This window comes from Scyliorhinus torazame, chromosome 2 (assembly GCF_047496885.1).
Source record: "Scyliorhinus torazame isolate Kashiwa2021f chromosome 2, sScyTor2.1, whole genome shotgun sequence".
NCBI lineage: Eukaryota > Metazoa > Chordata > Chondrichthyes > Carcharhiniformes > Scyliorhinidae > Scyliorhinus > Scyliorhinus torazame.
Window position 1 is genome coordinate 360,531,313 of NC_092708.1, and position 16,396 is coordinate 360,547,708.

The 16,396-nt window shown below is 47.9% G+C and overlaps 1 protein-coding gene and 1 long non-coding RNA gene across 4 annotated transcripts in view; one reads left to right on the forward strand and one right to left on the reverse strand.

The window, feature by feature from the left end:
* The window catches only part of LOC140404037 (uncharacterized), a 60,823-nt gene that overhangs the window by 18,693 nt on the left and 25,734 nt on the right, over positions 1-16,396 (forward strand). The window lies entirely within an intron of this gene.
* lgmn (legumain) overlaps positions 1-16,396 on the reverse strand; it is an 88,493-nt gene that overhangs the window by 7,217 nt on the left and 64,880 nt on the right. For all 3 annotated transcript variants that reach the window (XM_072492364.1, XM_072492373.1, XM_072492382.1), the window contains exons 8-10: positions 14,450-14,516; positions 11,575-11,693; positions 8,873-8,962 (exon numbers count right to left, since the gene is read on the reverse strand). In XM_072492364.1, the coding sequence (XP_072348465.1) occupies positions 8,873-8,962; positions 11,575-11,693; positions 14,450-14,516 (276 nt within the window). The remainder of the gene's footprint in view (positions 1-8,872; positions 8,963-11,574; positions 11,694-14,449; positions 14,517-16,396) is intronic.

Consider the following 16,396-nt stretch of genomic DNA (forward strand, 5'->3'; position numbering starts at 1 on the left):
CACAAAACATCATTTAGCTTTCAGTCAACTCAGATTATTTAAAGTAGGGGCTGTTCAAAAAAGCACCAAAACGTCACAAGTTTGAAAATGTCAAGCGTGTAACACTAAAGTAATGTACAACTGTCAAATTTCTATTTGTGAGCAAAAGCGGAACTTACGGTACAGACTGAAACACGCATAGACACAATGACTGGGCTGGGTCAGCCTACTTAGAAAGTTCATAAGTGAATTGCAATGTTAACTTGGCAAAGAAACTCATTCCTAGTGAATGTCAATCGTCACGATAAAGGGTGGGATTTTCTGGCCCCTCCTGTGCTATATTTCCTGGCAGCGGAAGCAGCCCATCATTGGCCAGCAGCCAGTCTTCCAGTCCTGCCGGTGTCTATGGGGTTATGCGGGCCCTGCACCCCACTGCTTCCAGTGGGACTGGAAGAGCGAGTCACCATCAGCAGGACCGGAAGATCCCACCGGCGGAAGGAGCCAGAAAATTCCGGCCAAAACATTTCCCAACTAGATTTGAAATTCTGCATTAGGCTAGGCAACCAAAGGCAGCGTGTCCAAGTTCACTAATGATACAAAGCTAGGTGGGAAAGTAAACTATGAGGGAGGTGTACAAAACCAGCAAAGGGATATAGACCAGTTAAGTAATAGTGCGAGGAGGAGTACAAGTAGAGAAGTGGTAAATTAAAGACGAAGTTTGGGGGGGGGGGGGGGGGGGCCTGACCAGACTGGTTACATGGAATGTTCGTGGACTGAACGGGCCGGTTAAGGGAGCTCATGTGTTCGCACACCTGTGACAGTTAAAAGTGGACGTGGCTGACTTCCGGTTGCGGCGATGCCCAGCTAAGCCGCACGTTTCGGCGGCTCCAGCTCAAACGGACCTTCTGGCTCTTTTAAGAGCCCCAACGGGGAATTTTTACAGGACGAAACCCGGTGTGGGGTGAGTTAACAGGGAGTCCCCCCCAACAAAAGAGAAAAATATCGGCGGCGGTGGCTACATCGCGAAGAATCCTCGAGGATAGGGACAGGAGGAAAAAATAAGCAAGATGGCGGCGGAGAAAGCCCAGGCAACATGGGGGGCCGATCAAGACGAATTCTTAAGAAGGTGTGTGGAGCTACTTAAGAAGGAGGTGCTGACCCCGATGCTACAGGCAATTGAGGGGCTTAAGGAGGCACAAAGGACCCAGGAGACGGAGCTCCGCGTGGTGGAGCAGAAGGTGACGGATAATGAAGACGAGATCCTGGGCCTGGCGGTCAAAACACAGATGCACGAGGCGCTCCACAAAAAGTGCATTGAAAGGATTGAGGCCCTAGAAAACAGAGCACAAAGGAAGAACCTTCGGATCCTGGGTCTCCCCGAGGGAGTGGAAGGAGCGGACTGCGGGGCTTACGTGAGCACGATGCTAAGCTCGCTGATGGGAGCTGAGGCCCCTTCGGGCCCCTTAGAAGTGGAGGGGGCTCATCGGGTCCCTGCGAGGAGACCAAAGGCGGGAGAACCACCTAGGGCGACAATCGTGCGATTTCATCGCTTCAATGATAGAGAAGTGGTTCTGAGATGGGCCAAAAAGGTACGGAGTAGTAGATGGGAGAATGCGGTGGTACAGGTGTACCAGGATTGGAGTGCGGAGGTGGCGAGAAGGAGGGCGAGTTTTAATCGAGCCAAGGAGGTGCTACACAAGAAGAAGGTGAAGTTCGGGATGCTGCAGCCGGCGCGATTATGGGTCACGTACCTGGAGAGACATCACTACTTCGAAACGGCGGAAGAAGCATGGACCTTTATTAAAGACGAGAAACTGGATCGGAACTGAGGGACTGATCTTAGAGGGGAAATGACACTGTCGATGTATATAGGGATGTAAATTGGGAAGGGGGGGGACACTAAGAAATGCGGGCGCCGGTGGGGGGAAAGAGACATAGGTGGGGGATGATGAATGGGAGTGGTGCGGTAGAGGGAGCTGCGCCACAAGGGGCGGGACAACTACAGAGAATATGGGGCCTACTGTCCTTGTTCCCGTGCCAGAAAGGCGATGGCGGGAAGATAGGCGCAAGGTAGATGGGAGTTCCCCACGCGGGGGGGTCAAGGAGTGGGCGGGAGAAGCCGGGGTCAGTTGAAGTCAGCTGACTTTCGGAAGTAATATGGGGGGAGCAATCACGCTAGATGGGGATCTAGCGCGGGGGGGGGGGGGGGGGGGGATAACTGGGTTGCTGCTGCAGAAATCAAAGAGGAACTGGTTAAAGAAAGGGTGGTCGGGGCTGGAATGCGCCACCTGGGGAACGGGTGGGAGCGCGGAATCGGGACGTGGGACTGGCCTAGAGAGGGTGATGGCTAGTCGACACGGGAAGGGGGCAGGTAGCCCCCCAGTGCGGCTGATCACGTGGAACGTGAGAGGCCTAAATGGACCGATTAAAAGGCCCCGAGTGTTCGCGCACTTGAAAGGACTGAGGGCAGACGTGGCTATGCTTCAGGAGACGCACCTGAAGGTGGCGGACCAAGTTAGGTTAAGGAAAGGATGGGTGGGACAGGTGTTCCATTCAGGGCTGGATGCAAAGAATAGAGGGGTGGCCATACTGGTGGGGAAACGGGTATCATTCGAAGCTAGGAGCATTGTAGCAGATAGTGGAGGCAGATATGTGATGGTGAGTGGCAGACTGGAGGGAACGGAGGTCGTGTTGGTTAACGTATATGCCCCGAATTGGGATGATGCGGGATTCACGAAGCGGATGCTGGGACGTATCCCGGACCTGGAGGTAGGAAACTTGATAATGGGGGGAGACTTCAACACCGTGCTGGACCCAGGGTTAGATAGATCTAGATCTAAGACCGGAAGAAGGCCGGCAGCGGCCAAGGTGCTTAAGGGGTTTATGGACCAAATGGGGGGAGTGGATCCATGGCGATTTGTTAGACCGAAGGCCAGGGAGTTCTCCTTCTTCTCCCATGTTCACAAGGTGTACTCCCGGATAGATTTTTTTGTTTTGGGAAGGTCGTTGATCTCGAGGGTGGAAGAAACTGAGTATTCAGCCATAGCTATCTCAGATCATGCCCCACATTGTGTGGACCTGGAACTAGGAGAGGAGAGGGAGCAGCGTGCACTCTGGCGATTAGATGTGGGATTGTTGGCGGATGCGGGAGTCTGCGGAAGGGTGTGGGGATGTATCGAAAGGTACCTGGAGGCCAATGACCATTGGAAGGTCCGAGTGGGAGTAGTATGGGAAGCACTAAAGGCGGTGGTCAGAGGAGAGCTGATCTCCATCAGGGCCAACAAAGGGAAAACAGAGGCCAAGGAAAGGGAAAGATTACTGGGGGAGATTTTAAGGGTGGATAAAGAATATGCGGAGGCCCCGGAGGAGGGACTATACAGGGAGAGACGACGACTCCAGACGGAGTTCGACCTGCTGACCACTAGGAGGGCGGAGGTGCTGTGGAGGAAGGCACAGGGGATGTGATATAAATATGGGGAAAAGGCTAGTCGCCTGTTGGCCCATCAGCTGCGAAAGAGGACAGCGGCGAGGGAGATAGGGGGAATTAGAGACGAAAAGGGAGCTACTGTGCGGAGAGCAGGGAAGATAAATGAGGTGTTTAAGACCTTTTACGAAAGACTTCATAGGTCCCAACCCCCGGAGGGAAAAGAGGAGATGCGGCAGTTTTTGGACCAATTAAGGTTCCCGAGGGTGGAGGAGCAGGAGGTGGAAGGCCTGGGGGCACCAATTGGGGTGGACGAGGTTACCAAGGGGCTGGGGAACATGCAGGCAGGGAAGGCCCCGGGACCAGATGGGTTCCCGGTGGAATTTTATAGAAAATATGTGGACTTGCTGGCCCCGCTGTTGGTGAGGACTTTTAACGAGGCCAGGGAAGGGGGGACTCTACCCCCGACAATGTCGGAGGCGACGATATCGCTAATTTTGAAGCGGGATAAAGATCCACTGCAGTGCGGGTCCTATAGGCCTATTTCACTACTAAATGTGGACGCCAAATTGCTAGCAAAGGTGCTGGCAACGAGGATAGAGGACTGTGTCCCGGGGGTGATGCACGAAGACCAGACAGGATTCGTAAAGGGGAGACAACTAAATGTTAACGTGCGACGGCTATTAGGGGTGATAATGATGCCCCCAGCAGAGGGGGAGGCAGAGATAGTGGCGGCAATGGATGCAGAGAAGGCATTTGATAGGGTGGAGTGGGAGTATCTATGGGAGGTGCTGAGGAGGTTCGGGTTCGGGGACGGGTTTGTTAGCTGGGTCAAACTCCTCTATGGGGCCCCAACGGCAAGTGTGGTCACGGGTCGGCAAAGATCGGAGTATTTCCGACTATACAGGGGAACAAGACAGGGATGCCCGCTATCTCCATTACTGTTCGCATTGGCAATTGAACCACTGGCCATGGCGCTGAGAGACTCCAGAAAATGGAGAGGGGTGATTAGAGGGGGAGAAGAACACCGAGTGTCACTCTACGCGGATGACCTACTGCTGTATGTGACGGACCCAGTGGGGGGGGATGACAGAGGTCATGCAGACATTGAGGGAGTTCGGAGATTTCTCGGGATATAGGCTTAACATGGGAAAGAGTGAACTTTTTGTGATACACCCTGGGGACCAGAGTAGAGGGATAGATGGCCTGCCTTTAAGGAGAATGGAAAGAAACTTTCGATACCTGGGGATTCAGATAGCCAGGAGCTGGGGAACCTTGCACAGACTTAATCTGACACGACTGGTGGAACAAATGGAAGAGGACTTCAAGAGGTGGGACATGCAGCCACTGTCACTGGCGGGCAGAGTGCAGGCAATTAAGATGATGGTCCTCCCGAGGTTCCTATTTGTATTCCAATGTCTCCCTATACTGATCACTAAGGCCTTCTTTAAAAAAATAGACAGGTTCATCATGAGCTTCGTGTGGGCAGGGAAAGTTCCGAGGGTAAGGAGGGGGTTCTTACAACGTAGTAGAGACAGAGGGGGACTGGCGCTGCCGAATTTGGGCGACTACTACTGGGCCGCCAATGTGGCGATGATCCGTAAATGGATGATAGAAGGAGAGGGAGCGGCGTGGAAAAGATTAGAGAGGAAGTCCTGTAAAGGGACGAGTCTAGAGGCGCTGGTGACGGCGCCACTACCGTTCTCACCAAAATAATTTACCACGAACCCAGTGGTGGCGGCAACATTAAATATCTGGGGGCAATGGAGGCGACAGAGAGGTGTGCTGGGAGCCTTGGTGGGGTCCCCAATTAGGAATAACCATAGGTTTGCCCCAGGGAGAATGGATGGAGGATTCCAGAGCTGGCACCAGTTGGGAATTAGGAGGGTGGGAGATTTATTTATAGACGGGACGTTTGCGAGCTTGGGAGCGTTGGAGGAAAAGTATAAGCTGCCCCGGGGAAATTTCTTTAGGTATATGCAGGTGAGGGCGTTCACAAGACAACAGGTGAGGGAATTTCCATTGCTCCCGACACAGGGGATCCAGGATAGAATGCTCTCGGGGGTGTGGGTCGGGGAGGGCAAGGTGTCAGAGATATACCAAGAGATGAGAGAAGAGGGGGAGGAGCTGGTGGGCGAACTGAAAGGAAAATGGGAAGAAGAGCTCGGGGAGGAGATAGAGGAGGGCCTGTGGGCTGATTCCCTAAGCAGGGTAAATTCCTCTTCCTCATGTGCCAGGCTTAGCCTGATTCAATTTAAGGTGCTGCATAGAGCACACATAACGGGAGCAAGGTTGAGCAGGTTCTTTGGAGTGGAGGACAAGTGTGGGAGGTGCGGCGGAAGCCTGGCAAACCACACGCATATGTTTTGGCTGTGCCCGGCACTGGAGGGGTATTGGAGGAGAGTGAATGGAGTGATCTCGAAGGTGGTGAAGGTCCAGGTCAAGCCAGGCTGGGGGTTAGCTATATTTGGAGTTGCGGATGAGCCGGGAGTGCAGGAGGCGAAAGAGGCCGATGTCGTGGCCTTTGCGTCCCTAGTAGCCCGGCGTAGGATTTTACTCATGTGGAAGGAAGCGAAACCCCCCGGACTGGAGGCCTGGATAAACGATATGGCGGGCTTCATAAAACTGGAGCAGATTAAGTTTGCGCTGAGAGGATCGGCTCAAGGGTTCACCAGACGGTGGCAACCGTTCCTCGACTACCTAGCAGAACGTTAGAGGGAAGATAGATGACCAGCAGCAGCAACCCAGGGGGGAGGGGGGGGGGGAGGATAGTTTCATTTTATGTTATTTGGTTAGTTTACCATGTTAGTTAGTTACTCTTTATTAGATTGTAGTTATCATGTTATTTGTACTGTTAACTTTTCTTTTTGTTTGATGTGTAAGGGGAAAAAATTGTGAATGAAAAATTTCAATAAAATATATATTTTTTTTAAAAGTGGACGTGGCTATGTTACAGTAGACACACTTGAAGCTGGGAGACCAAATTAGATTAAAGAAGGGATGGGTCGGGCAAGTGTTTTACTCAGGACTGGACTTTAAAACAACAGGGGTGGCTATCCTGATTAATAAAAGGGTGACATTCGAGGTGGGGAGGATAGAGGTAGACCCGGGAGGCAGATTTATTATGGTTAGCGGGAAGCTAGAGGGAATGGCAGTGGTTCCTGGTGAATATATATGCCCCAAACTGGGATGATGCTGGGATGATGTCGCGTTTATCAGGAAGATGCTGGGGAAGATCCCAGACCTTGACTCGCACTGGCTGGCTGATCATGGGGGGTGACTTTAATACGGTCCTGGACCAGAAGCTGGACCGGTCGAGTGCTAGGTCAGGGAAGCTTTCAGCAATGGCAAAGGAACTGCGGGGGTTCATGGAGCGCATGGGAGGGGTGGATCAGTGGAGATTTGAGAGATCAAGGAGCAGGGAATATTCATTCTATTCCCATGTACATAAGGCGTACTCCAGGATAGATTTCTTCGTGCTGGATAAACCACTGCTAGCAGGGGTTGAGGACACCAAGTACTCAGCAATTGTGGTCTCAGATCATGCACCACACTGGATAGACCTACGGGCAGACACGGGAATGTCCCAGCGCCCACACTGGAGACTAGATACAAGGCTGTTAGCGGATAAGGAGATCTGTGAGCGAGTGAGAGAGGCCATTCGGGGGTACATAAAGATCAATGACACGGGATTTGCAGTTGTTATGTCGGAAGTCCTGGAAGGTAGGGTAACTCCCTGTCCAGAAGTAGCAATATTTGGGGTGTCGGAAGATCCGGGGGCAAAGGGGGGGGGGGGGGGCAGGGGAAGGAGGCCGATATTCTGGCCTTTTCCTCCCTAGTGGCTCGGAGACGGAACTTGCTGAGATGGAGGGACTTGGAGCCCCCAAAATCAGGAGTGTGGGTCAGCGATATGTTAAGAGTTTCTCAGTCTGGAGAAAATCAAGTTTGCTTTAAGAGGATTAATACAGGGATTCGCCTGGAGTTGGCAGCCGTTCATCAATTTCTTTAACAAAAACTGGACATCAGCAGTAAGGGGGGGGAAAAAGGGAAAAGAGGGGGGGGGGGGAAGGAAATAAGGACAGGCAATTTAGTATACGGGTAATTGGGGATAGGGCGGGAGAAGTGAGGTACGTGATTTATTGTGTGTTGTTATTTTAGGGGGTACTTTGTGCGTCGACCCACGCGGTTGTTTTAGAAATGTCAATATGTTAAATTGTGAAAATTACAAATGCTTCAATAAAAAAAAATTTTTTTAAAAAGAAAAGTGGTAAATTATTCACTTGGGAGGAAGAATGGAAATGCAGAACCATTTTTTTAAAAATAAAGGTGACAGAACAGTAAATTTCAGGATTCAGAGAGATTCCAGTGCTGAACACATACACAAAAGGTTAATATGCAGGCCCAGCAAGCAATTAAAAAGCCACTGTTATTCTCACAATGAGATTGCTGCAAACATTTTGGTACACCAAAAGTCCTGTGTACCATTTTATTCTAATTGCCCAAAGAAAGGCAGATTTGCATTAGAGGAGATGCAAAAATAGGCTAAATGGAATCCTGGAATGCGAGGGTTGACCCCTGTGGAGAGCTCGAGCCCCATGGGACTATACTCTCTGGAATGAGTCAAGAATGAGAGGGAACCTCATTAAAACATCAGATTTTCAGAAGTTTTGAGAGGGAAGATGTTGAGAAGTGTTTGCCTAGTTGGAAAGTCGAGAACTCGGAAACATAGGCGGAATCTTTCTAAATATCGGCAAAGGCCGATAATGGGCGGTAAAAGCAGCGTTGAAGTCGCCAACGCCAGCATATCGTTGGGGAGTAGAGTAAAACCATGAGTAAAACCATGAAGGGGCGGGTCCCACAAGGTAACTCTGACTGAGCCCCCCCATCGACTTTGATGTTTGAAGATCGGGACACATTTTTAAAGGCAGCCACAGTTCATTTGGAACCCTCCCCACTAGTCACCCCGACACTGATAATTATACGTTAACTAATGCAAATTATGTTCCCGGCATTGAGCAGCAAGAAACCAGGTTGGGGGAGGGGTGGGCAGTGTTGGACATTTCCTGCTCCCATCACCAATCCCATCCAACAAAAGCAAGAGGGGAAAATCGCAGCCTAGTCTCGGGACAAAGGGGACGGCCATTTAAAGACTGACGTGAGGAAAATTTGCTTCACTCAAATTTGTGAATATTTGGCACTCTACACTCCGGTTGCCTGCTGATGCTCAAGTCATTCAGCAGAGTCAAGACTGCGATCAATCGCTCTTTGGGCACCAATGGGAATCAAGTTGATGCAAGGATCCAGCCAGGATCTTGTGGAACAGCGAAACAGGCTAGGGAGGTCGTAACGTCAACGGTGCTCCTATTTCTCATTGTATTCACATCCCGGCTTAAAAGCAACATGGTGGTTTGCTCTAGCTCCTCTTCCTAAGGTTATTGAGCGATTGCAACGATAAAGTCAAATCCGTACCAAATTTCCATATTCTTGCACGTGGCTCGTGTTGGTCTTTCTCTTTACAATTTTGAATTGTTTATGCAGTGATTCTTTTTTCAGGTCCTCCTAAAAGGATTAGAATACAAATGGAAATCATGTACCACAGCACTATTTCTACAACGTTAATACCAGTCAGAAGATCTGGGTCAGAATTCTCTGCCCGTCGGGGTTCTCTGTTCCCGCCAGCAGCACACCCCCCGCCCGTGGGTTTCCCGGCAGCGTGGGATGGCTTCAATGGGAAATCCAAGTGGTGGGAGTAGAGACACCCGCTGCCAGCGAATGGCATGCCTCTGAGAAACATGCGGCTGGGGGACCGGAGAATCCAGCCCCTGGTTTCAAATATATCCAAGGCAGGTGATGGGTGCACATTTTGACATCCTAAATTCAGCAAGTTTCTACATTAACTGCACAAATATATCACCGTTCCTTCACTGTTGCTGGGTCAAAATCCTGGAACTCCCTCCCTAATAGCACAGTGGGTGTACCTACACCATATGGACTGCAGATGTTCAAAAAGGCAACTCACCACCACCTTAGAGGACATTTAGGGGTTGGTTTAGCACACTGGGCTAAATCGCTGGCTTTGAAAGCAGACCAAGGCAAGCCAGCAGCACGGGTTCAATTGCAGTAACAGCCTCCCCGAACAGGCGCCGGAATGTGGCGACTAGGGGCTTTTCACAGTAACTTCATTTGAAGCCTACTTGTGACAATAAGCGATTTTCATTTGCATTCATTCATTTTCATTTCAATTCGTGATGGACAACAAGTGCTGACCTGCCAACGAAGCCCACATCCCATTAAAAAAAACCAAATTAAAACATACCTTAAGCCGCACATGAAACAGCAATATCGGGAATTCTTTAACAATTGTATGTTTGACTTCTTTTTAACCTTTTTATTTATTTTTTTTTAAAAACGCATTTTATTCAAACTTGTATCAAAGTAGGTTACAGCAAATAAACACCCCGGGAAACATTCTTCCCAACAATCAACTATACAGTTTGTACAGATGTTTCTCCTTTTTCACCCCCCCTCTCCCCTCCCCCACCCCGCTGCGACGAACAGCTCCTCAAACACGGTCACAAACATCCCCCACCTTTTCTCAAACTCCCCCGCTGAGCCCCTTAACTCGTACTTTATCTTCTCTAACCGCAGGAAGTCACACAGGTCACCCAACCATGCTGCTACCCCCCGTGGCGGTGCCGACCGCCATGACAGCAAAATTCGTCGCCGTGCAATCAGAGAGGCGAAGGCCAAGACATCGGCCTTCCTCCTCTCCATGAGCTCCGGCTTCTCTGGAACCCCAAATATCGGCACCAAGGGTCCGGGTCCACTCCCTCCTCCACTATCCTGGCTAAGACCGTGAAAACACTCCTGCCCAGAATCTTCCCAATTTTTCACAACCCCAAAACATGTGCGCATGATTCGCTGGCCCCCACCCACACCGCTCACACTCATCTGCTACCCCCTGAAAGAACCCACTCATTCTCGCCCGAGTCATATGCACCCTTTGCACCACCTTGAACTGTCTCAGGCTCATTCTTGCACAACAGGAGGTCCCGTTTACCCTTCGCAGTGCCTCACTCCATACTCTCCAATTGATCTCCATTCCCAACTCCGCTTCCCATTTCTCCTTGATCTTCACCACCCGCTCACCCAGCCACTTATATATATCCCCAATTCTTCCCTCTCCTTCCACATCCGGAAGCAGCAGTCGCTCCAGCAGGGTGTATCCGGCAATCTAGGGATCTCCTTCCAGACTTTTCATGCAAAATCCCTAAATTGTAGATAACTGAACTCACTACCCCTCGGCAGCTCTACCCTCTCCCTTAGCTCCTCCAGACTGGCGAACCCTTCCTCCAAATACAAATCCCTCACCTTGACCAGCCCCACTTCCCTCCTCCTCGTGTATACACTATCCATCCCCCCCCCCCGCCTCAAACCCATGATTCTTGCACAGCGGCGTTCTTTTTAACCTTTTTAAATGACAGCAATTTAATAATGCAAGCATTTGCCTTTGTAGAATGTTATTTAGCATTCCTACGATTGAACTTCCAATTATTTAAAAAATTTTTTAGGAGTACCCAATTATTTTTTCCAATTAAAGGGCAATTTGGCGTGGCCAATCCACCTAACTTGCACTTCTTTGGGTTGTGGGGGTGAAACCCACGCAGACACGGGGAGAATGTCCAAACTCCACACAGACAGTGACCCAGGGCCGGGATTCGAACCCGGGTCCTCAGCGGCGTAGGCAGCATCAACTTGCAATTATAATGGAACCTCCGATTATCTACCAGAATGTTCTCAGGATAAAGCCTTGCATTAGTCTACCCAAGGAATAACCTGACACTATGGCCAAAATTCTTTGTTCCTTCCCGCTGGCAGGATCCATCCCATATTTCTGTTGTTTGCATTAGTTGTTGCTATACAATATGTGAAAAGTCAGAATTTGGAGATTTAATTATCTGGAAATGTTCACTGACCACCAGGTTCGTCCTTTCCAATGCAGCTGGACACCAAGTATTGGAACATTAAAGCAGTTAATCAAGCCAGTAAGATTTGGGAAGTGATGTGTACATTTATACCTATCAGACTTCAGCATTGACAACTTTTTATGAGGAGAGAGATTTTTCTTTAATACGGAAACCCAAATGTCATTTTGATGTATTCCTTCATACCTGGTCAGAGTCTTCCATCCACACAACACTGTACACATCACCCAAATAGGTATCTCTTTCCTGATCATAGTAACAGGCATATGAGGATTCCTGTTCATTGGCAGCAGTGGTGGAAAATACTGCAATCAGAAGAGTAGCATTTAATGGAAAGGGGGACAAAACAGTGATTAAAAACGTGAAATGCTAGTTTATTCTTCGCTACTAAATATTGCTGAAAAATGAGAGACAAACCATGCATTTCCCATTTCAATAAAAAAACATCAACAATAGTTTCACGTTGGCATTGTGCTACTTAAGGGCAATTAAATTACTAAATTTCACTGAAAGTGGCACTGCACTTAACAATCAGCAACAAGAATAAACATTAGATGAAGAGACAAGAATAATCATCATAGGGAATAAGGAAACGACAGCAACATTAAACAAATAGTGCGTGTCTGGCTGCACAGTAGAAGTCACAAAGTATATGCCAGAAATCGAGGGTAACTAATGGGGCAAATATGAATGAGGATCTTAAAGGAATCAATATCAAATAGTCACATAGTCATACAGAACTTTTGAGTATTTCTGAAAAAAAAAGACATGTTGACGCTTTTCATCTTGCACCCATCATGACACTTCGCACAAATACAATATAGAGGAGAAAAAACATTTATATGAGAAGAGAATGCCAACTGGTTGGCAAATGGACTGGATTGCTAGAGGCACTGCCATGGGGAATGCACCAGTTGATGGTGACTGATAAATAACTGCCATGCATTGTTTGAAATTTAAACCAGGCAACTTGATCTCAATGGCCAAGGAATTGCCCTGGGTAAAGAATCAGCAAATGACCATCACTCATCTTGCTTAGCAGAAACAAGTACAATGTGTATACATACAATGTGTGTACATGTTCTTTCTGTCTATCGTTTTCAGCAAGAATCAATCTCAGCAGAGAAAAAGTATTACAAAAACTCAAGGACTAAAAACCAACATGTTCTCTCCTAATGGCCTATATCCAATGATATTAAAATGAGGTAACTGCAGAGATGGTGAACGCATGGCTTATGATTTTCCAAAATTCCTTAGATCCCAGACTAGTCCCAGTAGATTGAACGGTAGCAAATTAACACCACTATTCCAGGAGAGAGATAAAATAGGGCTCTACAAATCAGTTAGCCTAACATCAGATTCCAGCGTTTTCCCAATGCACCAAGATCATAGTATGATCAGGCAGCATCAACGTCGTTTTGAGAAATCGTTAATGTTTTTTAAGTATGCTGGGCAAATAAAATGGAATTAATAATGTAGTATACTTGGATTTCCAAAAGGCATTTGATAAGGTGCCACACAGAAGGTTATTATTAAATGGCCTCATGGAGTTGGGGGCAAGATGGATGGAGGATTGGTTAAAGGACAGGAAGAAGAAAGTAGTGATAAATGGGACACAAGTTAGCAGGCTGTGACTAACGGAGAGATCTTGAGTAATGTATCTAATTTTGCTGTCAATTCAAAGCCATGTAAGAATTTAAACTGTGAGGAAGATACAGAGGCCAAACGAAATATGGGCAGGTTGATGAGTGAGCAACAAGGTGGCAGATGGAGTATGAATTTGTAGAAGTGTGAGATTATTATAATAATAGTAGAAAGAATAAAAAAGCAGAATATTTTTAAAGTGGTGAAACTTTGAAATGCTCAGAGATGGAGGTGTAATTATACAATGAGCAGTAAAATTAGCATGCGGTACACAAGCAATTAGAAAGACAAATGGCATTTTGCCGTTATTGAATAGTGGTTAGAATACAAGAATGAGGAAATCTTGCTACAATTGTACAAGGCATTGGCGACTCCACATCTGGGGTACTGTGCAACCAAGAATGAGTGCAATTGGGTTAATAAGGAAGTGTTGATGATTTGACAGCTGGGTTGAGCACTCCTGGGAATATGTACAGCAGAAACCATATTTATAACTGGACAATCTGTTGTGTTAAACCCAAGCACTTTCCTCCCATGAGACCCTGGTTGCAACTACCCGTATGGTGACGGTCAGAGATACAGACAGACCCTGGCTCATTTATGGGAAGCAAAGAAACAGAGAAGCATACTTACACAGTTCCTAATGACCAATAATGAATCATTAAGAGACATATTTAGTCAGGGAATGATGTCTGATGTATGCAAAGACAACTATTAGCGGAGTCCAATTTTTAAATTCGACTAAGATGGATTTATTACACCATATATTGTATTTACTGTGAAACATATCAAAAACTAAAATGTTATTTACATAATGCTGCATGCATCAATATCAATAAGAGACAACAATCACAATAATATTAGCCTTCTGTGCAAAAGGTTGGTTAAACTCAAGCTCTGCATGAACACTTGATTTTTTAAATAATAAATCAGCTTATAGAGACCCTGGAAAAAATGAGAAGGCCTTAATATGTAAAGCAAATGTACACTTGGTACCTTGAAATATTTTTATTGGCTGTCTCTCAAAACCGACAACCTTAGGATCGAGGCTGTGCCAGATTTCAGATCTTTCTGGATTTCAGGTCAGGTGGTTTGGGTCACAGGTCACTCGGAATGTGGGAATAGACCAATGAGTGAGCGGCAAAGGAGTCAATTAGTCTGGAGTCATACAGCGTCAATGGAGCACCTAGTTGAATTGCCCAGGTAGGTTTTTTTTTTATTTAAAAAAAATTAAAATTGACGCATGGCACATTCTAAAAAGGTCGGGTTTTCAGACAACTCCTGTTTTTGGACAATGGATTTGAGACAGTGCGCCGTATTCACAAAACAAAAACGTCAATTCATATCAAACGGTCTTTCTGGCATTATGATAAGTTTTATAACTCCCACCCAACTTAAACTACTATGATTTTCATACCATTAATGTCCTCTGGTAGGTCTATCATCATTGATCCAGATTCACAAGCTTCAATGTAAAACACCATCTGTGGAAGCAGCGTAATGGGTCATCAAATCTTAGTCAGAATGTACACAAGCTTATTATTGCATCCTTAAAATGCTGCACTTAACAAAATCCGTTGAACAATGATCAAACAGCGCTCCCAATTATCACATTAAAAATTTCAAGCCATCAGTGCAGCCGGTTTATAAAATGATCACCTGCCAAAAATATGCCATGCACTGCACAATAAAGAAAATTCATATTTTCTGAATAACATGGATTCAGGGTGGTATAGCTAAAATTCAACCAATGTATAGTAGGCTGGATTGGGTCAATCATAGACTGTTAGCAGACGAGCTGAGTGATTGAAAATTATTATTTTGTTTTAAAAACGCATTTTGTTCAAACTTGTATCAAAGTAGGTTACAGCAAATAAACACCCCGGGAAACATTCTTCCCAACAATCAACTATACAATTTGTACACCACCCCCCCCTCCACCCATCCCCCACACCCCCGGCGACGAACAGCTCCTTAAACACGGTCACAAACATCCCCCACTGAGCCCCTTAACTCATACTTTATCTTCTCTAACCGCAGGAAGTTGTACAGGTCACCCAACCATGCTGCTACCCCCAATGGCGATGCCGGCCACTATTCCAGCACAATTCATCGCCTTGCAATCAGAGAGGCGAAGGCCATGACATCAGCCTTCCTCCTCTCCATGAGCTCCGGCTTTCATGAAACCCCAAATATCGCCACCAAGGGTCTGGGTCCACTCCCTCCCCCACTATCCTGGCTAAGATCGCGAACACTCCCGCCCAGAATCTTCCCAATTTTTCACAACCCCAAAATATGTGCGCATGATTCGCTGGCCCCCGCCCACACCTCTCGCACTCATCTGCTACCCCCCAAAAGAACCCACTCATTCTCGCCCGAGTCATATGAACCCTGTGCACCACCTTAAACTGTATCAGGCTCATCCTTGCACAAGAGGTCCCGCTTACCCTTCGCAGTGCCTCACTCCATACTCCCCAATTGACCTCCATTCCCAACTCCGCTTCCCATTGATCTTCAACACCCGCTCGCCTCCCTGCTCCCCAGCCACTTATATATATCCCCATTTCTTCCCTCCCCTTCCACATCCGGAAGCAGCAGTTGCTCCAGCAGGGTGTATCCCGGACTATCTAGGGAACCCCATCCAGACCTTTCGTGCAAAGTCCCTAACCTGTAGATACCTGAACTCACTCCCCCTCGGCAGCTCTACCCTCTCCCTTAGCTCCTCCAGACTGGCGAACCCTTCCTCCAAATAGAAATCCCTCACCTTGACCAGCCCCACTTCCCTCCACCTCCTGTATACACTATCCATCCCACCCGGCTCAAACCCATGATTCTCACACAGCGGCGTTAACTCCGACACCCCTTCAACACCCCCTCAGCTGATTCCATATCTTCGCGAACACTCCCAAAGTGGACTGCACCACTGGGCTCCCTGAATACCTACTCGGGGCCATTGGCAATGCTGCCGTCACCATAGCCCTCAAACTAGACCCCTTACAAGATTCCGCCTCCATCCTAACCCACTCTACCCCTTCTCCTTCCCACCACCGCCGCACCTTGTCCACATTCGCCGCCCAATAATAATGAAGTGAGTTTGGCAACGTCAACTCCCCTGCTGCCTCTGCAGCAGGGTCCACCCCACCCTCGGCACCTTCCCCGCCCATACAAAGTCAGAGATGATTGTGTCCACTTTCCGAAAAAAGGCCTTTGGTATAATGATCGGGAGAACCTGAAAGATAAACAAGAACCTTGGCAGAATATTCATTTTCACCACTTGGACCTTCCCTGCCAACGTTAAGTGCAGTGTATCCCACCTCTTAAGATCCTCCCTGGCCTCCTCCACCAGCTTCGTTAAGTTCCACTT